At 47.3% G+C, this 24,303-nt stretch overlaps 1 protein-coding gene and 1 long non-coding RNA gene across 3 annotated transcripts in view; one reads left to right on the top strand and one right to left on the bottom strand.

The window, feature by feature from the left end:
- STEAP3 (STEAP3 metalloreductase) overlaps window positions 1-18,736 on the top strand; it is a 39,731-nt gene extending 20,995 nt beyond the window's left edge. For both annotated transcript variants that reach the window (XM_003931545.4, XM_074399877.1), the window contains 3 exons: window positions 485-1,012; window positions 6,460-6,624; window positions 14,418-18,736. In XM_003931545.4, the coding sequence (XP_003931594.2) occupies window positions 485-1,012; window positions 6,460-6,624; window positions 14,418-14,699 (975 nt within the window). In that variant the 3' untranslated portion in view covers window positions 14,700-18,736. The remainder of the gene's footprint in view (window positions 1-484; window positions 1,013-6,459; window positions 6,625-14,417) is intronic.
- Window positions 7,873-14,425, bottom strand: LOC141584635 (uncharacterized). Its single transcript, XR_012517795.1, has 3 exons — window positions 14,151-14,425; window positions 9,593-9,763; window positions 7,873-8,389 (listed from the first exon to the last, which is right to left on the bottom strand). It is a non-coding gene; the product is annotated as an uncharacterized LOC141584635 (long non-coding RNA).
- Window positions 18,737-24,303: the final 5,567 nt, after the last annotated feature.

Raw genomic sequence — 24,303 nt, 5'->3', positions numbered from 1 at the left:
CCTTATGCACTGGCTGAGGGCCCTTTGGAGCCCACGGACATCATCAAGGGGCACGATTCCTAACTGAGGGATGGGGCTGCAGCCATGGCTGCACATTCTGCACCAAACACAAAAGTCTTTTGCTGAGCAGAGCAGGAAGGAAGTAGCCATTCCAGGGACTCATGGGGGCTGCCTGGATGACCATTTTGCTTGTGGCTGCTGATGTCCATGAGCTGGGCAAGACGCTTACTGCTCACAGCTTCCCTCCTTGAGTAGTTGGCCTGGCTGGGCAGCTGGGCCAGAGGCTGGGAGACCCGGGAGGCAGAGAAAAGACCCCTGGCCTGGGAGCCAGAGCCCCATTGGCTCCCACCTACGCCATTGACTGGCAGCTCACTTGGTCAAGTCCCCGCCCCTCTGGCCCTGGGTTTCCCCAGCTGCTCAGTGAGGCCCTGCCCACTCCGGTGGCCTGTGACCCCATCTGACTGCCCCACTTTTTCTCCCACAGGTGCCCATCTGCAGTGACCAGCCAGAAGCCAAGCGTGCTGTTTCGGAGATGGCAATCGCCATGGGCTTCATGCCTGTGGACATGGGATCCCTGGCATCAGCCCGGGAGATGGAGGCCATGCCCCTGCGCCTCCTCCCTGCCTGGAAGGTGCCCACCCTGCTGGCCCTGGGGCTCTTCATCTGCTTCTATGCCTACAACTTTGTCCGGGACGTGCTGCAGCCCTACGTGCAGGAGAGCAAGAACAAATTCTTCAAGCTGCCCGTGTCCGTGGTCAACACCACGCTGCCGTGCGTGGCCTATGTGCTGCTGTCGCTGGTGTACTTGCCCGGCGTGCTGGCGGCCACCCTGCAGCTGCAGCGCGGCACCAAGTACCACCGCTTCCCCGACTGGCTGGACCACTGGCTGCAGCACCGCAAGCAGATCGGGCTGCTCAGCTTCTTCTGCGCTGCCCTGCACGCGCTCTACAGCTTCTGCTTGCCGCTGCGTCGCTCTCACCGCTACGACCTGGTCAACCTGGCAGTCAAGCAGGTACCAACCCCACACCCTTCCTCCCTCTGGCACTCAGCACGTGCCTGTCCAGGGCCCTCTACCAACCAGGAGTAGCCGATACCCATGGGTGCAGCCTCATGTTGCCAACTGCAGATTCTGTTCCGATGGGGCAGCACCCGTGTCCTGCCCAAGAATTTGAGTATCAGTGAACAAAGCAGATGAAAATTCCTGCCCCTGGAGGTACAGCCCAGTTGGGGCAAACTTAAACAAAAAAGCAGTGAGTTATAGTGGGCGTTGAAGAGGGTCAGGAGTGCTAAGGGGCAAAGAAAAGCAGGGATGGACAGTGGGGGTGCAGTTTTGAAGATGGCCCAGGAGGCCTTGCAGAGTGAGTGCTATGTGAGCAGAGCAGGAAGGAGGGAAGAGCGGCTGGCGGCCCAGGTGCTGGTGAGATACTTCTCATCCACCCCTTGTTCCAGCCTGGAGGCCCCTACAGCTCCTGCTCCTGCTTGGGATGCAGGGACCTTGGTGAGGCTGGGCCCTCCCCTGGTTACCTAGCACAGCACCATCCCCTCCGAGGATGGGGGATTGGCAGGACTGGGAAGCAGGGCTGGGCACCCCTCAAGAACCACAGACCTCAGCCCCTACTCACTGTCAGGGTTGCTGCTTCTCTGCCGGCAGCTACTCAACTGCCCTCATCCTTCGCCACCCACAGACACAAGCGTCATGGCATCTGTGGGCTCGGACTTTCCTAAGACAGAGTAAGAACCCCAGACTTCAGGCGGAAAAGCAAGATGCTTGACAGAAATGAGAGGAAGGGAAGAAATCAGAGACATGAACCCTTAACAAGAGCTCGCCGTGTTCCAGGAACCATTCTAAGAGCTTCATACATCACTGTGAAATCATTTAACTCTATCTCATCCATGTAGGCAGGTGCTATTCTATCCTTATTTCATAGATGAGAAATCTGAGGCGCAGAGGGGTTAAGTAACTTATTCAAAGTCACACAGCCAGTAAGTAGCAGAGCCGGGATTCAGATCCAGCTATTTTCCAGATGCATGCTTATACCCACGCTGCTTTCTACAGATTAACAGTTGAGTACGTGCTTCAGAACTAGGTCATTCATTCACTCACTCACTGAGCACCCACTCTGCAATGCCCTGGGGCCACAGAAAGGAATAAGAAAGACCAGCCTGGCTCCTTGCCTCAGCTGGTGTGGGGTGCCGTGAAGACCTGAAGCCTGGCTGTCACTGACTGGAATGAAGATCCTGACCCTGAGCCAGTCACCGCCCCTCTTTTGTCCTCAGGGTCCTGATGTTAGATCAAGCTCTCTCCTAGTGCTAATGTTTGCGATGCTCTTTGATGATATTTTCTTACTGACTTCTACAAAGAGCCAGCCCCTTGGCAGGAGGCTCTGCCAGCTCCTCGGGGACTGATACAATGTTGCTGCCCAGGAGGGGGCAGATCTGCATGGAGAAACCCACTCCCTGTATGCGGGAGCCCTCTCCCCTGAGCTGGCAGGTGTTTCCAGTGGCAGTGGGAAAAACAGTAATGATCCCCAGTACTCCCAAGGGCACAAGACACACCACTCCTCCCTCCCTCTGCTGCCACCATCCAACTGCCTTTGTCTAAATTCTCCACCCTGCTAAGGCTCTCCCTGATATTCTGTTAACCCAATTTTGCCCTGATGCAAATACCAGGGCACAGAGGGGTGCATGCAAGGTAATTTTCCCCAAGTCCCAACGCTCTTTAGGGCTGCAGACCCTGGTGAGGTTGCCAGGCAACCGTCCCTCCCGCACGATGAGATCAGTCAGAGACATGGAAGGCCTCTCACGCAAAGGGGCTTACACTTGTTCTGCAGAGTTCTTGAGGGCAGAACCAGGGCTGATGTGGGTATATCCGGGGGATGGTCAAAGGGAGTCAGGGGCTTGACACACAGCGGCCCAGATGTGGGGAGGTGGCCATGCCTGGAGACATCCAAGCAGATGCTGTATGATCTGTGATAAGCCATGCCCTTGGTTCTGGGCCTGGGTACCTCAGGCTGTTCTGTCTTCAGCCCCCAACAGCAGGGCCTCCTGGGCAGCTCAGGCCCACTGCCAGCCTGTGGGCACTTCACCACAGTGTCCCCACATGGCCACTCACCACCCCGGCTGCCCACTGGGCCCTTTGGGTCAAGGGAGCACATTAGTTCAGCCACAAGAAACTCCTCCAAGATTTCCTTACAGCCCTGAGTCTGTAGATTAGGAGGCAACACTGTATCCCAGCTATAGAGAAAACCTTTGAGACCATTTTAACAGACAGTACTGTTACCAACAATAACTGATATTTGTATAGGGCATTTGGATTTGCTTGTGTATTCCCTAGAGATATACATTTCAAGATCAAAATCAAAGATCAAGATCAAAGAAATGTTTAACCTACACACTGGTCTCCTATTGCCTTCACTACATCTGCACATGGCTACATCTGCACATGGCTGGCCTGGGATGGTATGAAACTCTCATTTGACCATGTTGCTCTGAAAAGGTTCAGTGACTGCCATGTCCTTGGGATAATGTAGAACCCTCACTATGTGGCTCTACTCCCTCTGAAGCCTCACCATCTCGCCTTCTGTGACAAATCAACACTTGGGTCCCGTACTATCCTCTAAATGGACAGAGCTCATTCCTCTTGGCTTGGAATACTCACCCTGGGACAACTCCTATTTCTCCTTCCAAACCCTACTTCTGTTAAGCTCCCCCGGCCTATCCCCTTATTTCTCCAGACCTGCCTCTGCAATCTGTTGTATTTTGTAAACACGTCTATTATTTTTCCTACACACCACTTCATACCTGACTCAGCAGTCCATGACTGGGTCTTCCACACCTCGGGGTCCATGATTCCTAACAAATGTTCACAGTCCATGTTCACTGAGTGACTGATTTTTAAATTGGCCCCCACAAAGCCAATACCAGGCATCTTAAGAGGAGCGCAGGTAGAGCTTGGAGCAAGAACCAGTCTAACTGCCTCATCGCCATCAAGAACAACAGCCATTCATTACATTAAGTGCCCACTGTGGACCAGTCTCCTGCTCCTCATTCCACAAAAGTAATCCGTTTAGTCCTTCAGTAACACAGCAAGACACAGTGATGCTATGAGCCAGGAAAGGGACCATCCAGGGTCTCATGATGGCCCACCAGTGGCAGCACTGGCATCAGAATCCAGGCCTGTGGTCTCCGTGCTCCCAGATTGCCCTTCCACACCCTGCCATACCTCCTCTGAGTCTGGCAGGCAGCGGGTCAGTACCACTCTCTTCCCATCCATCACCTGCTGTGAAGTCATGGAGAGGGGCTGATGCTGTAGCCTCACTGGTCCTTCAGTGTCTGGTCTGCAACCTAGAGGGACATCCCACACCTGAATGCTGTCTTTTCATCTCTTGTTGATGACCATTCTCCTTGGCCTTCTCGAGGTGGTAAACTTGTTCATCTCTAAACATAGACTTATTAGGGGAGCTGTTACACCTCCGTTCCAGTTAGCCATGTGTGGCACTGGTCACCAGGGAGCTCTGAGCACAGCGCTGTGGTTTAGTAAGCTGGCCGAGAATCTCATGGGCTCCGAAGGCTGACTTAGTTTCAATCCTTACACGGGTCTTCGCCATCCACTTCTCCCTTGCCCACATCATCCCTCCCTTCCCACCGTCATTGCAGAGTGGAAATATTAGAGGAAAAAAACAAGACATTTTGTAAGCAAATGTGGTATGTGTGTAATCATCCAAACTCTGACTTGTGACATTAACTGCCTGATCTTCCCGAGACACAGAGAGGAATGACTAAGGAAGGACAAACAGCTTCCAGCGCGGAGATGACTTACTCAATTCATGCTGCGAGCTGTGAGTAAGACTTCTCCGGGCAGAGGTGTGGAGGAGACCTCTCTGCCCCCTGCATGTCTCTCCAGCTAATGGTGACTTCAACCGCAGCAGGCACACAAGCAAAATCAAGAGAATTTCAGACACGATCTCATCCAAACCTCCTAGGTAGAGAAACTGAGGCCCAGAGACAGACTTGTCAGAGTCACATGCCACTGGTGGTCAAAACAAGAGGCTGGGTCCCCAGACTCCTGGTCCCTTAGTGGCTTAAAGTCCCCAAAGTGAGCCAGACTTGCCCTAACAGAAGCAATCGTTTTTCACAAATTGCAGGAAAAGCGCCCAATGGATGGCATTTTCTCTGTTTCTTTAAACCTTCTTTTATAAACTTTACAACCATTTTGCTCAGCCCAGTGGATCCACTTTTAATATTTTATCTGGTAACTGAGCTCATGTTATTTTTTTTTCTGCTGCGGAAATTGTTTCTCAAAAAACTTGTATGAGTCATTCTGTTTTGAGAGGCTGCCTATTAAAGTGCAGTCACATTTTCTAATGGAAATACTGTCCCTTGTTCTGCTGATATTACAGAATTAAAGCATTTCAGTGTTTCGCAGAGAACACCGTGACTTCCAGGAACTCTAATACCTGGTCTAGTTGCACCTTGATAAAAGTTCTTCCTCGTGAGGGCACTATGTGAGTGAGTAGCTAGGAGGGGGCTCAGCTGCAAGGTGGGGAGAGAAGGGGTAGAAATCTCCAGGTTCATGGAGGCTCCCCAGTTTATGTGTCCTGGAGCTTGGTGAGGGCCTCAGATCTCTGTGAGGGCTGGATGAGGGCTGGTTTCTTTATTTTCTGTAGCCCAGGGCCTGGTGCACAGTAGGTGCTTTCTAAGTGCTTGCTGAACTGCTTGGTGAATGGCCATCAGTCTCTCTTACCTGGCAAAGCTGAGCCCAGACCATGTGCCCCAGACAGAAACAGAGAACTGGGTAGGAAGACGGGAGGCTGAGAGCTTTGGGTCAGGAAATGTTGGGGGGGTCAGTGCCTGTATGTGTCTTGTATGTCCTGACTGTGAGCCAGTGACAGGGGCAGCGTGGGGGCCCACGAAGACAGAAGGCTCAGGGTGAGACAGGCTGGAAAGGGAAGCAGCCAGTGAAGGTGTGAGTTCATTGGCTGAGGGGATTCAGAGCTAGGAGAGCTCCTCTCTCCTGTCCTGGGATTTTGGAGGCAGAAAACCCTTTGGCGGAGCCATGCCTATGAGCTGTATTTCTGGTTGACTCCTTACTCTGCTGCTGTGACTGTTCTGATTGGCTGATGTGTGAAAGACCCAGGAGCCCCGGTCATTGGCGCCAGACTGCGTAGGTCCTGATCCCAGCTCTGCATCTGTTAGCTACCTGTGACCTTGGAAAAGTGACTTGATCTTTGTGTCTCATTTCCTCCATCTCTAAAGTGAAACAATAGCGATCTCTAATTCATGGGGTGGTTTTAAGGATTTGATGAGTTAGTGCCTGAGAAACGCTCATCCCAGAGCTGGGTAGTGGCAGGTGGAGTGTGAGCACCCGCCATATTGTCTTTCTCCGTGTCCTTCATTGTTGCCCGACCAGAGCACCAGCCTTTGGCGCAGCGTTCATGGTTTTCCTTCCATCCATGTCAGGTCTTGGCCAACAAGAGCCACCTCTGGGTGGAGGAGGAGGTCTGGCGGATGGAGATCTACCTCTCCCTGGGAGTGCTGGCCCTCGGCACACTGTCCCTGCTGGCCGTGACCTCACTGCCGTCCATTGCAAACTCGCTCAACTGGAGGGAGTTCAGCTTCGTTCAGGTAAAGTAGTGTCTTGTCTGTCAGTGAGCTTCAGCTTGGCCCTGGCTCACCTCTCATGAGCAAGTACTCTGCCTTCAAGACCTGTCTGGGCTCTGATCATCCGCACAGCAGCCACTCAGTCAGATGCCAGGCCTTGCTGGCGCAGAAGGCCTATCCGAGCCTTCTGATAGGGGCTGCCCGCTACAAGCCTAACCTCCCAGCACATGAGGAAGCCAGACACAGGCATGTGAAAAAATTACAGACCAGAACACTGAGCCCTGGGTCCACCATTCTCAGCTTCTAGAATTCTTGAGCTTTCCAAACAAAATTGAATGACATGAAGTCACTGGACATTTTGCTGCTGTAGGTAGGAGTCAGTGGCTAGGGAATGAAAGGGCCTAGCCCACCACCCTCTACCCCTCATCTCAACCTGGCTCTGTTCCCCTTAACCCCTTGATTCATGCAGGGTGGATGGGAGATGAGCAGTAGGACCCCAGTTTATAGGGGATGCCACACAGCTTTTTCCCAAAAATGCCATTCCTATGAAAAAATCCAGAAAAAAAGGTCTGTCGGCCAGGTGCGGTGGCTCATGCCTATAATCCCAGCACTTTTGGAGGCCAAGGCAGGTGGATCACCTGAGGTCAGGAGTTCAAGACCAGCCCGGGCAACATGGTGAAATCCTGTGTCTACTAAAAATACAAAAATTAGCCGGGTGGGGTGGCAGGCACCTGTAATCCCAGTTACTCAGAAGACCAAGGCAGGAGAACCTCTTGAACCCAGAAGGTGGAGGTTGCGGTAAGTCGAGATCGTGCCATTGCACTCCAGCCTGGGGGACAAGAGGGAGACTTCCTCTCAAAGGAAAAGAAAAAAAAAAAGGAGGTCTGTCATCAAATAAACTTGAGAAAAGATATGCTTCCCCCTAGGAGATCATAATGCACTCTGGCACATCAAAGATTCTAATAACATCTACCACAAACAAACCTTTGTCAACCAGGCCTACTGGAGCGTTAGCACCCTCCCCCTCCTTTTTTCCAAATAAGAGCTGACAACACTCCACAAGCTGGGCACTGCGGCGTGTGCCTGGGATCCCAGCTACTCACAGAGGCTGAGGTGGGAGGAACCTTGAGCTTGAGCAATCCTTCCAGGAGTCAGAAGTTCAAGTTTCTAGCCTGGACATCATAGCAAAACCTCGTCTCTCAAAACAAAACAAACAAAAAAAAACACTCCACAGAACAGACTCTGGGAAATGCTGCTAGTGGCAAGAGTTTCTTTATGCATTTGTTCATTCAACATTTATTGAGCGATTACTTCATGCCAGGCATCCTGCTAGGCCTGTGATGCAATAGAGAACAAGACAGGCAGAGCCATCTTTCCATGATAAAGGGAACGGAGGCGGGGACATTGTTTACATTTCTTTGGCATCTCCCACTGTTCTCCACACAGAATCTGCAGGTCAGTGTTGGCGGATTAACTCCTCCCCTCCCATGGGTGGTAGCTGACTAATGCTGTATGCTGTCATTGCATCAGGGCAGAGAACAGCCATCCTATCCACCCCCACCATCAACAGAAATCTGTGCAGGGAGGACGTGGTACAGGACTCAGGGACAGTGACAGCGTAACGCTCTTATGTAATCCAAATTAATTGCGCCCGACCAGGGATGCTTCACATCCATTGGAACAACACCAAGTTGTAGCCGTATGTTTTTTAAAGTGTGTCTGTCTCTGAATCTTCCTGGCTCTGCTCATCTCGGAAGGTCCCTGGAGGAGTGCTCAGGGCTGACGCACGCTAGCATACGAGAGAGGGAAGAATTTTAGTTATCTGCTGCTAATCCTTATGCGTCTCACACCCAAATCTAGGATTTTCCTCTTCCCACCTGGAGTATCCGGAGTGCATGGTTTATTCACAATTAAAACGGACTGCAGGTTGCTTCCCTCACCAGAAAGCTGCTCCCTTAAGCAGCCGTAGATTACATGCCCTGGCTCTGGCTGCCAGAGAAAGCCGGTGGATTTGATTTTGTTAGCAAGAGCTGACTGAGACCCTAGCAGCTGCGTTCTACTTTACATATTAAAGAGTTGAAATACAAATAGGACAGTCCTTTTGCCACTGCAAGAGCAGGGAGGGGCTTAGGTGGGTAGAAAGGCAGGATTTTACTTGTGGAAATCAATGCCTGCCTTCCATCCATAAAAACCAGATGCCAATACGGAAGACGCACTGTCAGTGCCAGGGAAGCCTGGGTTCTAGCTTTCCCTCCCCACAACCCTGCTCTGTAACTGTGGGCAGAGCAGGTCTGCTCCAAGAGCCTCAGTTTACATGCCTGAAAAATGGAGTTAATGCCCTGCAGGGATTTTATGAGCTACAGTGAGATACTGTGTGTGAAAGAAAAATAAAAAGCATTTTGTTATTATTCTTAGGGTATCTGGTCACATTTCCATTATCCCCGACTAAGCTGCCAACCATCCGTTTCGGAGTTCAGTGGGGGACAGTGAGACGGAGACCAGGGAACTCCAGCCCTGGGCCTCAAAGTGGTCCAGGTCAGTGTTTGCAAACTGGTGGACACTCACTAGTGAGTCATGCCATTGATTCAGAGGATCACAACCAGCATTTTTAAAATGAAATAAAATATAACAACCAAGAAAACAGTGGAGTGTTTTGCATGTTGTAAGGATATTTTTTCAGTTGCCTGGGTTTGCTAGTTATATTTGCAAATATAGCATACCTGGTTGTCTACCACGCAGCAGAGTAAAACATTCTTACTGTGAGTCCCTGTCAAATAGGTTGAAGCCAGAGCTCTCTCAGAGAAATAAGAGATACCCAGGCTGCCTCCCATCTATGGACTCAGATGCTGAGGGATGGCTCTGGCAGTCCGTTTTTGCAGCTCCCTGGGTGGCTGATAAGTGCGCGTGCTGCGGTATGTGGCAACCTCCAGTGGAGGGAACACAGGCAGTGGAAGTGGAAACCCTGAATTTCAGTCCCAAGACCCCCACTTACCTGCCCTGTACCATCAGACAAGCGCCCTACGTTCTCGGAGCTTCTGCGGCTCACTTGTGTCTGTGTCCGCCCCATACGGTCATCGAGAGGATTTGAGCTGGACATGTTAAATGCAGGATGCGTGCAGCCAACAGTGGCATGCTGGCTTCTGAGGTAAGCTGCAACCCTCTCCTGTAAAGTTAGCACGGCCAGTGAGAAGTTACCCGAGCACCAACACCCTCCCCTATCACACATGACCACAGCAGACACCAGGCTATGGGGACAACCATGGTTCTTGAGGTGCCTTGGCTGACCCCTAGATCCAGATCTGTAATGTTTTTGTTACCAGAAAGGGGTCCCGATCCAGACCCCAAGAGAGGGTTCTTGGACCTCACGTGAGAAAAAATTGGGGGTCTCTCCATACTCTCCGTAAAGTGAAAGCAAGTTTATTAAGAAAGCAAAGGAATAAAAGAATGGCCACTCCATAGAGCAACTGCGTGGCTGCTCAGCTGCTTCTACTTATTGTTGCTTCTTGATTACATGCTAAATGAGGGGTGGATTATTCATGAGTTTTCCAGGAAAGTGATGGCAATTCTCAGAAATAAGCGTTCCTTACCTTTTTAGACCATATAGGGTAAATTCCTGACATTGCCATGACATTTGTAAACTGTCATGGCGCTAGTGGGAATATCTTTTAGCATGCTAATGCATTATAATTAGTGTATAATGAGCAATGAGGATGACCAGAGGCCACTCTCGTTTACCATGTTGGTTTCGGTCCGTTTTGGCTGGCTTTTTTGCCGCAACCTATTTTATCAGCAAGGGATCTGAAGCCGACCTCTTATCTCACCCTGTGACTAGCGATGTTTAACCTCCTGGGAAGGCAGCCCAGTAGGTCTCAGCCTCATTTTACCCAGCCCACATTCAGGGTGAAGTCGCTCTGGTATGAGCATCTCAGACACTTTGTTCAGCTAAAAACCATTGAAACCGTGTGTTGATTCCACAAAGAGGTGACTTGAGCATGCATTTATCCTTTCGTTCCCGAAGCTGTTTTCAAAGTTTTACATTTTGTTTTGTCTTTCTTTGGGTATTTTTTGTTATTGTTTTTGTTTGGTTTGGGTTGTTCTAAGTGTTCCAATTCAGCCAGTTAAATATTGTTAGATGTTAGATTGCAAAATACCCCAGTCAGAGCAGCTCACCTGTGCAGAAAAATGAGGGTTCAGCTTTTAGAACCTAAGTTCTCTCCCAGAGCTAGAGGAACTGCGTGTGACCTTGCCCACTGCAGCCACCTGCCTGAAATAATGACAAGACCAGCCTGACCCCAACTTCATGAGCCATTGTCCAGAGCCCCTTTGTGCCATAGTAATTGGGCACCAGCAGGAGCTCCAACCACCTGGCTGTTTCTTTTTTACTAACAAGCTTACGTATAATAAAAATGGCCCTAGCTTGGGGGTCTTTATTATTTGCCTCATGACAATCCCTCTCCTTCTTGTGGGCTTCTTTGGGTTCTGGGATTTTTAAATTGTTCCCAAGGAGAGAGAGTTTTTGGAAACAAACACTCTGGAATCATGCAGGCTTCCCACTGGGACTGGGAAGTCAAAGGCCCTGTGTTATTGGCTGGCCTTTGACTGTCAGCCCTTGCTATGAACCACTAGCCCGAGGCTGGAGCTTCTTGCTGTCTGCACCATGGGATCTTGGATGGCACAAGCACGAGGCTATATGAACAGAAGGAGCTGACTGCCGCTGGTGGGCCTGGGAGCAACGTCTCCACACTGTCCCCGAGCAGAGCCCAGAGTGTCCAGCAAAATTCATCACTCTCCAGGTCAGGGGCTGGGGACGGTGGCTGACACAGACCACTGGAGCTACAGGGTATATCACCCGAAGGAGATTCAAAGGTCTTGCTGTGGCCACTAAGGCTGGCTTTCCCGGTCTGCATGGGCTCCCACTGCTACACCCTCTGGGAAAGCCCCACGACACAGAGGTGGACACCAAAGGCTCTCTCAGTGTGGCTCTAAGGAAGAGATAGGTCCAGACCCTCCCCAGTCAAGTGACCTGGGCAGAGGGGCCGGTGTGGACTTTTCAACCTGAAGCTGGCAGGGTGTGGTGACGAGAGTCTCCTGAATGAGTGATTTAGTCCTGGCTGCACATCAGCCTTCTCTGCCGAAACTTAAAAAACAACAGATGCCCACGTCCTGCCCCAGACGAATTTCATATGAATTTTTGGGAGTGGGGCTTGGGCACTAATATCTTACCCAAGCTCCCCAGGTGATTCTAATGTATAGCAAGTTTTGAAAAACACAGTCTGATAGCCACAGACTGATAAAGTCTCCAGGATAAAGCACATTTCCCAGCCATCTTGGCAACGCCTGTAAGTCCACAAAGAGGAGGGATGGGAGGTCCCACAGTTAGTTAGGGCTGCGCACCTGGCTGGGGAACGACAGGGTGATTGACTTCAAGACCTATTCCTGATGGTCAGTGCTGGGGACCTTTTTAACCACAGTCTTCCACACCAAGAGGTTCGCATTTAGAAAAGTCGGAGTGGTTCAGAAATTGCAGGGGATTTGGAATTGGACACTTCTGGCAATGGCAAGGACTTGTTTATGTGTGGCTAACAGTCAAGGAGGGTTCTCTTTGGGAGGTGACCACATTAAAATGATACAAATACACTGGGGGTGACAGCACAAAGGCGACCATGGCTTCTTCACGCTTCATGGTAAGCCAGGAAGTTGTTAAAGACAGGCCAAGAAGGTTCCAGAAGTGGGAAGAAGAATCAGAGAGGGTGAGGAAGGATAGAGAAGGTTTTATTTGGTTATTTTACCTGGGCCCAAGAGTGTTGTATGTGAGAATCTGTCTGTGAAATTATAGTGTGCAGCCATTGGAAAATGTTTATTACTATGTTTGGCAAAAGCATGACAAGCAATTCTCTCACACCATGTTCTTTCACTCACTGACGTTCACCATCCTGGTGTCTGTCCTCGAGCAGATGCAAACGAAGGGCCACACACACACACCAGGGAGGGGCAAGAATGAGGCCCCATGTGGAATCAGACCCACTTAGAAACACTTCTGAGGGAAGTGCAAATGAGACAGTGTCTCAGCCGAGCCTCTGGATTGACGCCGACAAGCTGGTTAGAAGAGAATCCAGGAGGCTCAATCCATACAGAGGACCCAGAGGTCTCAGTGTGCCGCCACATTCAGATTAAACCCTCGCAATGTCTCCTTGGAGAAAATGTCTATGTGTTCATTGCTTGATGGGTCACTGCTATGTCCATCCCTGTGTAATAGACATGGAAGGGCTCTCCTGCCCCAAATCTCTCAGTGGCTCCCTGGTGTACCAGAATTCAGTCAGAGCCCCCCTGTGCCGCTCCTCCCTTGCCCTCGGTACCCTCTGCTGTGTCACTGACTGTCCTGTCTAGGGGACTGGATGGAGGCTGCTGCATCTACTCAGCACTCCCCCCACCTCTAGCTTTAGCTTTGGGAAATACTTACCTCCCTGAAGTTGGCTAAGTGGCTTGCCCAGAGTTCACATCAGTTGAACCAGCACCAACAATAGAACCTGGATCTCTTCCCTGATAGTCCATAAAAACTTGTACATGCAAAGAGGCTGGAGCCACAGAGCAGCACTTTCCAGCCATTTCCACATTGTAGCTCCTACAGAAAGTCATGTTTTGGGTGGTGGGTGAGCCGCTCTTGGCTGGAAGTGACCCACAAAAGCCCACACGTGGTTCAAGGGGTGGGAAGCTCCATTGTAAAAGGGCCGAGACCATTTCCATTTGGAGTTGGGATGGTCTCTTCTCCCCACGGTCACTAATCTCCTCCAGATGGAAGAGGAGACCTGGCGGGGTTACCACCTGGGATGTTTATAACCCAGCCTGGGGCAGGAGGTGAAGGTCTGGTGTGCACAGAGAGCATCTGTGTGGTGTTCTGGGGCTTTGGATACGGTGCCAGTTCACACAGACTGCAGGCCCTGTGAGTCCCCCTCACTGCTGGTGCCAAATCCATGTGCCATCTGTAAATTATTTACTCTGCATTTATCTTCAAGCTAATTTAAAATCAATCCACTTTTTATCTGATCTTAACTTAGGCCAAATGTTATCTGTGAAATTATGATTTTGGCAGACACTTGTTACTCTAATATATATTCAAATGCCCACTAAACTAGTAATAAATAAATATATATGTATTTAGAGACAGGGTCTTGCCCTGTCACCCAGGCTAGAGTGCTGGAGTGCAGTGGCACGATCTTGGCTCACTGAAGCCTTGACCTCTTGGGCTCAAATGATCCTCCCATCTCAGCCTCCCAAGTAGCTGGGACAACAGGCACATGCCATCACAACCTGGATAATTTTTTTGTATTTTTTGTAGAAAAAGGGTCTCACTATGTTGCCCAGGCTGGTCTCGAAACCCTGGGTTCAAGCACTCCGCCCGCCTAGGCCTCCCAAAGTGTTGGGATTACAGGCAAGAGCCACTGCAGCAGGCCTTAAATGTTTTTGAAACTTCTTCGAACTTAATTCCATCTGAAATCATCCAGCATCCTCCAGAGATACAAATAACAAAGTTAAGGAAAAAGCATGGTTACCGTACAGAATCCACATGAATTGGTCAGTCCTTAGACACCTTCAGCACAGAAGCATTATTCCCATTTTCCTGTTGTGGAAGCTGAGGCACAGAGAGTTGAGATAATTACCATAAGATCACACAAAGAGAGTGATAGGGCTGGGATTCCAACCCACCACCGTATTAAAGCCACCCTCCTTCCCCTTTGCCAGGCCAGCAGATGAGTCGTTGGCAGGATCACTGCATCCGTCATCCTCGCCCTCACTCCAGCCTTCTTTTCCCTCCACAGTCCTCGCTGGGCTTTGCGGCCCTGGTGCTGAGCACGCTGCACACGCTCACCTATGGCTGGACCCGCGCCTTCGAGGAGAGCCGCTACAAGTTCTACCTGCCTCCCACCTTCACGCTCACGCTGCTGGTGCCCTGTGTCGTCATCCTGGCCAAAGCCCTGTTTCTCCTGCCCTGCATCAGCCGCAGACTCGCCAGGATCCGGAGGGGCTGGGAGAGGGACGGTGCCATCAAGTTCATGCTGCCCACAGACAACGCCCTGGCTGAAAAGACGAGCCACGTGTGAGGTGCCTGCCCTGGGCTCTGAACACTAGGCACACAAGGGGTGGTGCCCTGAGCCTGTTAGGTTTTCTTTTCTTGGTGGTGCAAAGCAGTGTAACTGTGTACAAATAGGAGGTTTGAGGTCCAAATTCCTGGGACTCAAATGTATGCAGAATGATATACACACATATGCGATATGTGTGTGATGTGTATTTACATATATTCCACATATATAACAGGATTTGCAATTATACGTAGCTAGCTAAAAATTTGGATCTCTGAGATTTCAACGTGTAGACTTAAAAGCAAGTGCCGTAAGTTAAGAGAAGAGCAGATCATGCTACTGTGACATTTGCAGAGATATACACACACTTTTTATACAGGAGAGGCCTGTGTTGTGGTAGGTCCGATTTATCCCTGCGTTCCCCACCCCTGCAACTCCCTTCTTGCTACTTCCCCAAGGCTCTTGCAGAGCTGGGGCTCTAAGGGGGAGGGAGGACAACAGCTCTGCCCAGAGCCACACCCCTGCAGCCATGCACGGGGCTGAAGAGCCACCAGTGAGCAGGGGCTATGGGGGCCGGGGGGAGCAAAAGCAGGGAGTCCGCCTGGAGTCTGTGCCTGGTCCTTTCCCCAATGGTAGGAGGATGAGGGGGTTGGGCTGAAGCTGCTCCACCTCATCCTTGCTGAGTGGGGGAGACTTTTACCCTGAAAGTCAGAAGTCACCATGGAGCCTGCAAACTGATCCTCCTGTGAGAGTGAAGTCACCTCCCTGCCAGAGCCATTAGTGAACCCTGGCTTGAGAACAAGTGTTAATTTCCTTCCCTCCTTTAAGCTGGTGATGAGCTTCCTTTAAACCACTGTGCCTTCTCACCCTTCCCATCTGTTGTTTGAACGTCTCCCAGGAAGGCCTAGAACAGACCCTTTAGAAATCAGCCCAAGGAGGAGAGAGAGAGAAAACACCCTAGGGAGTAAAGCTCCCTGGCGTCAGAGTTGAGCCCTTCCAGGGACCCTGCCTGGGCTGAAGGACTGTCTTCATTAAGTCGGTCCTGGGGAAAGATACTGGGAACTCCAAAGGTTCACTGGCAGAGGACCCAGAAAACCACACTGGCTCCAACTTCCTCCTCACGGAGCATTACATTTGAAAACAGTGGGGAGCAACTTTGCCACCAAAGCTACAAACCTAAAACGCTGCTGTCCCAAGGGACAAGAGGAGAGAGCACCACTGGAGCCACAGGATATCTGCCAACCAGTCACATGCCAACCTCTCTGCTTCCTCCTGACTCTAGCTTACCTCCCCTGTGGAGAGGCAGGTGTTCTCAGCTGAGCCCCAACCCCCTGCAGAACCAGGTGATCTTCCATCAAAAACAGCATCTTTGAACACAAAGGGGATGAGGTCTCGGTGAGTCTCCTGGGCCTTAAGGCATCTTCTGATGGAAGGAAGAGAGTAGGGCCGGTGAAGGCTGCCCAGAGAGAGTGTCACAAATGAGGCCGCCCCTGCCCCCCAGGGAGGTTTTGTGAGCTCATGTCTATGGAGCTCTTGAGGGTTCGTCAGTGAAAAGCAGGGGAAGCCCACTGCAAGGTTAGCTCATTAGGCACATGACTGATAGAGGGAAGGTCATGCCGGGGAAGGTCTTCCTGCAGGTAGTTTCCATCTGGCGCCCCAAGGCTGAGAAACAGAAGCTTGTCTCATAAACTGGCACTGATGGAGCATCAGCTGTGGCCCACAGAGCGCCTTGCCAAGAAAGGGGCAGGTGAAGCAGAGATTTTAGCATTGCCTTGGCATAACAAGGGTCCATCGATTCTTACTAATGAGAGGCAGGGAAAGCATGGGCAATGGAGACCCACCAATGATCGCCAACGACAGTGTGTACTGGCTGCCTGCCCTGGGCCAGGGAATGGTTCCGTATACCAAAGATGTTGACACAGAGCAGAGCCCAGTGCATGGCCTCCCTGTCCCACCCACCTGTGGCTGAAGGTGCTCATCAAGAGGGAAGTGATTCCAAGGTGGGTGGCAGGAGGGAACAGGTGCCACCTGCTGGACAATCAGCTCTCGATAGGCAGGCAGGCTGTGTGCTGAACCCTGAGTGTGCGTCCATTGCTATTTTCCCTACCTCACCAGGCTACTGGCAGCAGCAGCCCCTGAGAGCACATCACTCCCTACAGCCTGGCAAATTCCATGTGCCTCTGGGTACAAAAGTGCCTCAACAACATGCTCTGGAAATCCCAAATGCCACGGTCTGAGGTTCATGTCTAATATCTATGCCTTGGAAAGAGTCTGTGTGCTTTTTTTTTTTTTTTTTTTTTTTTGCCTGGTAGATAGTCTAAAAAGCAGTGCAAATAAACACTTAACCTTCTGCGAACTCCAGGTGTTTATTTCTGCCATGTAGATCACATATCCATTCATTCACTGATTTGAGCAGCCTTCAGCTTGGAGCTGGCTCTCAGTCAGGCACTGGCAAGGTCTTGGGACTGGCAAGGTGAACACAGTGATCTGTGCTAGAGCTGACCAATGAGGAAGGGCAGACATGCAGACCTAAGGGACTAAGGGACATGCCAGGGAGGAATGGGCAAGATCCAGGTGACAGAGTGTGGGGTGGGGGCGAGGGGATGTGAAAGGAAGGCTTACTGGACTGGTCTGAAGGGTGAGGGCTTGAGTATAGGTAAAAGCAGCACTGCTTCTCGAATTATAATGTGCCTGGGAGTCACCTAGGAATGTGGTTCAAACACAGGATCTGATTCATGGTCTGGGGTGAGGCCTGAGATTGTGCACTTCTAATAAGCTCCTGGGTGACCTGGACGGTGATGATCCTCAGATACTCTGAGTTAACAACAGCTTAGATGGCTTTCTTTGCCTCTGCTGTGCTGTAGTCTATGGCACGCTAATCAGTGCGCACACATTTCTGCCTCCTCTATCCTCCCCATGAGCCTGCATCCCCTGGCAGCCCCAGCAAGGTCCACATCTGCACACTGCTAAGCCCCCTGTGTTCTCTTAAAGGCAAGGGGAGAAGCACTCCGTCCTGGAGCCACAGCCTCACACTTGGCGTGCTTCCCAGGGCCTGGGTCCATCAGGAAAACAAGAGGCGCTCTCTTCAGGGACCACCCACCTGTCTTGCAGCCGAGCCTTCCTGCTGAAGCAACCAGACTGTCTTACTGTACAGGGCAAGGAGACAAGAAACCCAGTGCAGAAAGTGGTCTAGTGGCTAAAACCATTTCTTGGGAACAATAACCAAAAGATGGCCCTGCCATTCTGAGTTCATGATAAGGATTTTCCAAAGAAGGAACCATGTCAGGAAGTACATTCATGACAAACAGTTTTCAAGGTGAAAAGCATCTTGGGCTTGGAGGTTTACTTTTGCACTGTGTCCTCCCATGCATAAAGCTAGAAGAGTTTACGAAGAAGCAATCAAATTGATGAGAAATACCCCCCACTAAGGTCGCCCATGTAAGAACTAAGGAACAACCAAAATAACTCATATCACTCGAGGAAAGAAAGTTAGTCAACTTTTGACATGTCGAATCTTTTCTAAAAGCAATGAAGCTGGCTCTTGGAGTGCAGAAGCTCTCTCGTGCTGGGTCACTTCCTTGGTCTCAACCAAGAGACAGTTGGCTCCACTAGAGCAGAAATTCTCAGTCCCATAGACCATCACTGACTTCTTCTAACACGTATTTTGAAAATCTCTTTACCAATATCTGAAATGAAATTCAGAAATAATATAACCTACCCATGCGTATAATTTTTTTTTTGAGACAGTCTCACCCTGTCTCCCAGGCTAGAGCGCATTGGCACAACTTTGGCTCACTGCAACCTCCACCTCCCAGGTGCATGTGATTCTCCTCCCTCAGCCTCCCATGTAGCTGGGATTATAGGTGTCAATCACCAAACCTGGCTGATTTTTGTATCTTTAGTAGAGATGGGGCTTCACCATGTTGCCCAGTCTGGTCTCGAACTTCTGACCTCATGATATACCCACCTCGACCTCCCAAAGTGCTGGGATTACAGGCATGAGCCACCACACCTGGCCTATGCATATAACTTTTAAAATCAGTATAAGGCCTAAACTGAAACACAAAGTAGAAATAATTTATACTAAAACATATATATATATATATATATATATATATATATATATATATATAACAGTAATCATGAATAATTATTATATTAATAGTCTTACAATAAATAAATTGGTTTTTAAATACAGTGATATTCAACTAAACATTGTTGACTCTCTTGTAGCTGACATTTTAAGATAATGACTAAAGGGGTGTGTGTGTGTGTGTGTGTGTGTGTGTGTGTGTGTGTGTGTATGTGTATTGTGTCCACTGTGTTTGAAATCGTGTTGAATGCTATGAAGAAATCACGTATGATGAAGACCAATAAATGTCAACTAGATTTGGAAACATGAAAACCTAATGGTGAGAATTTCAGTGGGATGTTGAGGGTAAAATCCAGATTGAGTATGAATAAGAAGGAAATCAAAACAGTAATTCTGGACAACTCTTCTGGGATTTGGCTGTAAAGCCAGGGAAAGAGAAAGGATTGGTAATGGGAGGGATATGAGGGGTTGAAGGAGGGCTGGTTATCTGGTTATTTTTTCCCACGGTTCTGACCTGAACATGTTTTAAATGATTCTGGGAAATAAACTAGGTGAAAAGCAATGGTGGAAGATGAGCGATAGAGAGAATGATAGAGAATCACAAAGCTCTGGAGGACATGGGAAGAGATGGAGTACAGAGTACAGGTGCTTTTAGAGAAGGAGGAGGAGGAGCTTGTCCATTACAACTAGGAGAGGAGGGGAAAAGAAGCAGCATAGAATTGAGGGGAGGGGCTTGCTGTGGTGATGCAGCCTGTGACAGTTCCCTTCTGATGGTGTCTGTTCATGAAAAAGTGACCAATGCCTTCTGCTGAGAATAACAGGGGAGGAGGAAGGTTTGCCTCTGAGGACTGAAGAGGGACAAAAAGGTTAAAAGTAATTGTTGGAGAAAATGAAAAGGGACTGGACCAGAAAAACTGATGGGGTTTAAAAAGCAAAGGCTAAATTTGATTATAACCGTTTTTTGGCCAGGGTGAACTATACCAAATTGCGTTTCCTGGGAAGTATGTGAAGTAGATTTTTGTTTAGTTAAATTCTGTTTTCTCCCACCAGTTTCTTTAATAATTCTAGATATTTTGTCTTAGCTCGGTGTCATCTCTAACAGTTACTCAGAAATGCCTTGGCTTCATTTTTGTTTTCTCCGTTCAGAAATGAACCGTCACAAATGGAACCTTTGATGCACTAGTCAACCAAAAACCTCCACTGCCAATCCTCCCATGGAGTGAATAATCACCACTCTTGCTTATTGAGTGCTGATTTTATTTCTTGGACCAGAAACCTAGCTTATTTCTATAATTTTCATATATGTAAAGTTTAGTCTAAAAAATCTAATTTTAGCCAACATTTAAAACTTTCTCAACTAGAGAATTCCTTTGGGCTTTTAACTTCTTCAAGGATCTTCCTGCTTAAAACACAATTAGTTTCTAAACAAAAGACATACTTTTTAAGGTAATACTAAATTTGCAGGAAGTAAGGGAAATCACCAGGACAGAAAATAAATGGGAACACACACACAAATAAAAAATAAAATAAAAAGTTCTCCTTGGCTCCTGGCAGAAGCAAATTCAAGTCCTTTCTGAAGAAAAACAACCTCAGTTCAGACCAACCAAATAAGAAGCTTAATATTTACAATTAACAAACAATAGGTCAGAATCAGTGGAAACAAAAGCTGAAGACTTTGAAGAACAGAATTGTCAAATCTAGGATAATGATATATTAAATATCTAAAGAATTAAAAAATAGATTTGCAAAAAATAAATAAGCAATAAGATACTATAAAGACACAGGCATGGTGAAAAATAGAACTTTCAGAAATTAAAAAATTGTCAGATACAAACCTAATTTGGTGCGCTTAACCGCAGATTGGAGAAAATTATTGAATTCTAAAAGAAGCTACGAAAATTACCTCGAATGCAAAAAAAGAGACAAATGGATAGATAGAAAACATGAAAGAGTGGTTAACAGAGCTAAAGGTTAAAATGAACAACTCTAACATACAAATAATTGAAGTTCCAAAAGGAGAGAATGATGAAAAGGTAAATTTTAAAGAGATCGAGGATTTTCTAAAACTAGTGAAATACGGGAATCCCAAAACACTGAAAGTGCAATGCATACCATCAGGCAGGAAAGCAAATTTAAAGGTAAAACTACAGTTAGCAACACTAAGCAGCTCTTAAAAGCAGTCAGAGAAAAATTATAGATGACCTACAATTGTGGAATTATAACAGACTTCTTAATATCTATGGAGATTAGAAAATAGTAGTCTAATATCTAGAAAGTGCAGGGGGAAAATAATTGCCAACTTAGAATTTCAAATCCAGCAAAACTGATTTTTCAAGACTGAATGCAGAATAGTAATGTTTCCCATTACAGAAATTGAGAGCTTACCAACAGTTCTTTTCTGAAGGACTTCTAAAAAGTACATGTCAGATAGAAAGAGAATGATCCCAAAGGGGAATCTGAAAACAAGAAGGAACAGTGAGTGACCATCAAGATAAATCTGAACAAACCTTTTCTCTATAAAAGAATAATATCGATTTATGTGTTTGTTTTAAAAGAACATATTAACTGGCTAAAAATCATGGTATGTAAATAAAGGACTCAGTTAAAATGTTCTGAGGGTCATATTTGTTTAGGGCTTGGGAAACTTAGGGGCTAATTTAGATCTTGTTAAGTACATCTAGAAAAATATCAAGGGTAACCACTAAAAAGCTAAAAATATAATGCCCAAATCCCTAGGAAAGAAAAAAAAATTAATTGGATTTTTGAGAAACAAGAAAAATAGCATAGATAAAGCAAGACACAGAAAACAAAAAATAGATATTAGAAAAATCCACATATATTCATAATTGTGCAGCAGAACGCCATGCACTGATATTAGTCCTTATGAGGGGGACACCATACACTGTTACCAGGGAAGGACTCTAAACACCTTGCCATGTTTTGTGAAGATTCCTGTATCTGATGCGTGCTAGGTCTGACAGGAGTCTTTACACAAACCCAGCTTCTAAAGGTTTTGCACAAACCCAGCTGCCAGAGTCTGAGTCTGGTATGACAGAGCACCTGCGCAAGTCAGGCAAAGCTGACTTATTACTTAGAGACCGGTCACAAAGATAGACAGAAGCCTAGAATCTTCAGTGAGCTGGTCCTCCAGAACTCAAGAAAGCTGCCCAGGGCAGACGGAATCTCACCTGTATATCCTCAACTTCACACCACTGCTGAGGGACCCTGAAAGCAGTCCACTCTGGGTTTTATACCCTACAGGTACTTAAATCACTGAGCTTAAGCGCTACAGAGCATCTTGTTCTGGGAAGAATATGGACCAAGCCCAGGCTGTTCTGGATGGTTCTTCCTTATCTCAGGACTTCCCATTCTCAGTACATTCTGCCCAAGAATTGTACCAAAGAGCAGGGAGAACTGAATCAGCCAAGGCCATTCAAGGACTTGTCTTCCTGCAGTAATCACAATAAATACAAATGAATTAAACACTTCATTTGAAAGATAGAGATTGTCAGACTGGATTTTAGTTATGTTTGTAAGTGGCATACCTAAAGACTAAAGGTAAAGATATGGAAAAAAGTATGCTAGGCTAAAATAAACTAGAGTGGTTAGATTATTATTATATAAAGCATATTTAATGACAAAAGACATTAGGAATAGAGAGACTACATAATAATAAAATAAAGATTTAACTATTCTTTTAATAATACAGCCTCAAAATACGTAACGCAAAAAAAAAAAGTGAACAAGTCCATCATTATGCTAGGAGATTATAACAAACAGAAAATTACACACATGTTTGCACATGCGTGTGTGCGTGTAACAATGCAAGTTGGACATAAAAAGAAATAGAAAAATTACATTTTTCTCAAGAAAACAAATTGAAAACATATTAGACCATGAAGCAAATTTCAATAAATTTCAAATAATAGGTATCGGCATTCTCTCAAGTGAATGCAAGAAAGTTACAAATCAAGAACAAAATGCTATATGTATGTGTGTGTATATATATATATATATATATATATATATATATATATATATTTATATTTTAGAGACAGGGTCTCACTTTGTCACCCTGGCTGGAGTACAGTGACATGACGATCACAGCCTCAAACTCCTGGGCTTAAGCAATCCTCCCGCCTCAGCCTCCCGAGTAGCTGGGACTACAGGCATGCGCCACTGTGCTCAGCTAATGTTTAATATTTATTTTTTTAGAGACGAGATCTTGCTATGTTGCCCAGGCTAGTCTCAAACTCCTGGCCTCAAGCAGTCCCTCTGCCTTGGCCTTCCAAAGTGGTGGGATTACAAGCATGAGCCACTACATGCCTGGCCTAAAATGCTATATTTTAAATGTCTATGCATTTTAAAACTTTGAATATACAGTTCTAAACGTCATTAATCAAAGAAAAAATTAAAATGAAAATTCTTCAGAATTTTAAAATTGAATGATTTTTATTATTATTAAATTTGCTGCAACTCTAAATCAACTATTTAGAGATGCAGGAAAAATATTACTTAGGAGGAAATCAAAAACCTTGATGAAAATTAATACAAAAAGAATCCAACCCACAGAAACTAAAAGATAGATATACACAGAAAGATAAACTGAATGTAAGAGCAGAAACTGGTGAACTAGGAAACAAAAATATAATAGAGAGGACTGACAAAGCCAAAGGTTGGTTTTTGGATGAAACTAATCAAACAAGATGAATCTCTGATAAGGCTGATCCCGAAAACAATAAAATGCTCAAATACTTTTAGGCATAACAAGGATAAAAAACTACAAATGGGACAGAAAATTTAAAAATAATGAGAATATTATATATGAGATTATGCAAATAAATTTGCAACTTAGAATGAAAAATATAGCTTACCAAAACTGATTCAAGAAAACAAAACATGAGCATATAGACCAGGTGCAGTGGCTGACACCTGTAATCCCCAGCACTCTGAGAGTCCAAGCCAGGCGGATCACTTGAGCCAGGAATTCAAGACCAGCCTGGGCAACAGAGCAACACCCCATCTTCACAAAAAAACAGAAATTTAAAAAAATTAGTCACGTGCAGTGGCACATGCCTGTGGTTTCAGCTACCCAGGAGGCTGAGGTGGGAGCATCACCTGAGCCCAGATGGTGGAGGCTGCAGTTAGCCATGACTGTACCACTGCACTCAGCCTGGGTGACAGAGTGAGACCCTGTCACTTGAAAGAAAAAGAAAAGAGAAAGAGAAAGAAAAAACAAATGAACGAACTGTATATCTGTGGTGATGGGTATATAGTGTATAATGACATAATAAATTCTGACTTATCAGTAATTACATTAAATGTGAAAGAATTTAACACTCCAAGAAAAGGCAAAGATTGGCAGAACAAATAATTTTTTTAATGACCCATCCAGGCAGAAGGGCATGTGCTTGCAGTCCCAGTTACTCAGGAGGCTGAGGTCGGAGGATTACTAGACCCTACGAGTGCAAGTCCAGCCTGGGCAACATGGTCCAACCTCATCTCTAGATGAAACAAAACAAAAACAAAAAA

Source organism: Saimiri boliviensis, chromosome 5 (genome assembly GCF_048565385.1).
Source record: "Saimiri boliviensis isolate mSaiBol1 chromosome 5, mSaiBol1.pri, whole genome shotgun sequence".
Classification (NCBI taxonomy): domain Eukaryota; kingdom Metazoa; phylum Chordata; class Mammalia; order Primates; family Cebidae; genus Saimiri; species Saimiri boliviensis.
This window is presented reverse-complemented; position numbering and strand designations above follow the sequence as displayed.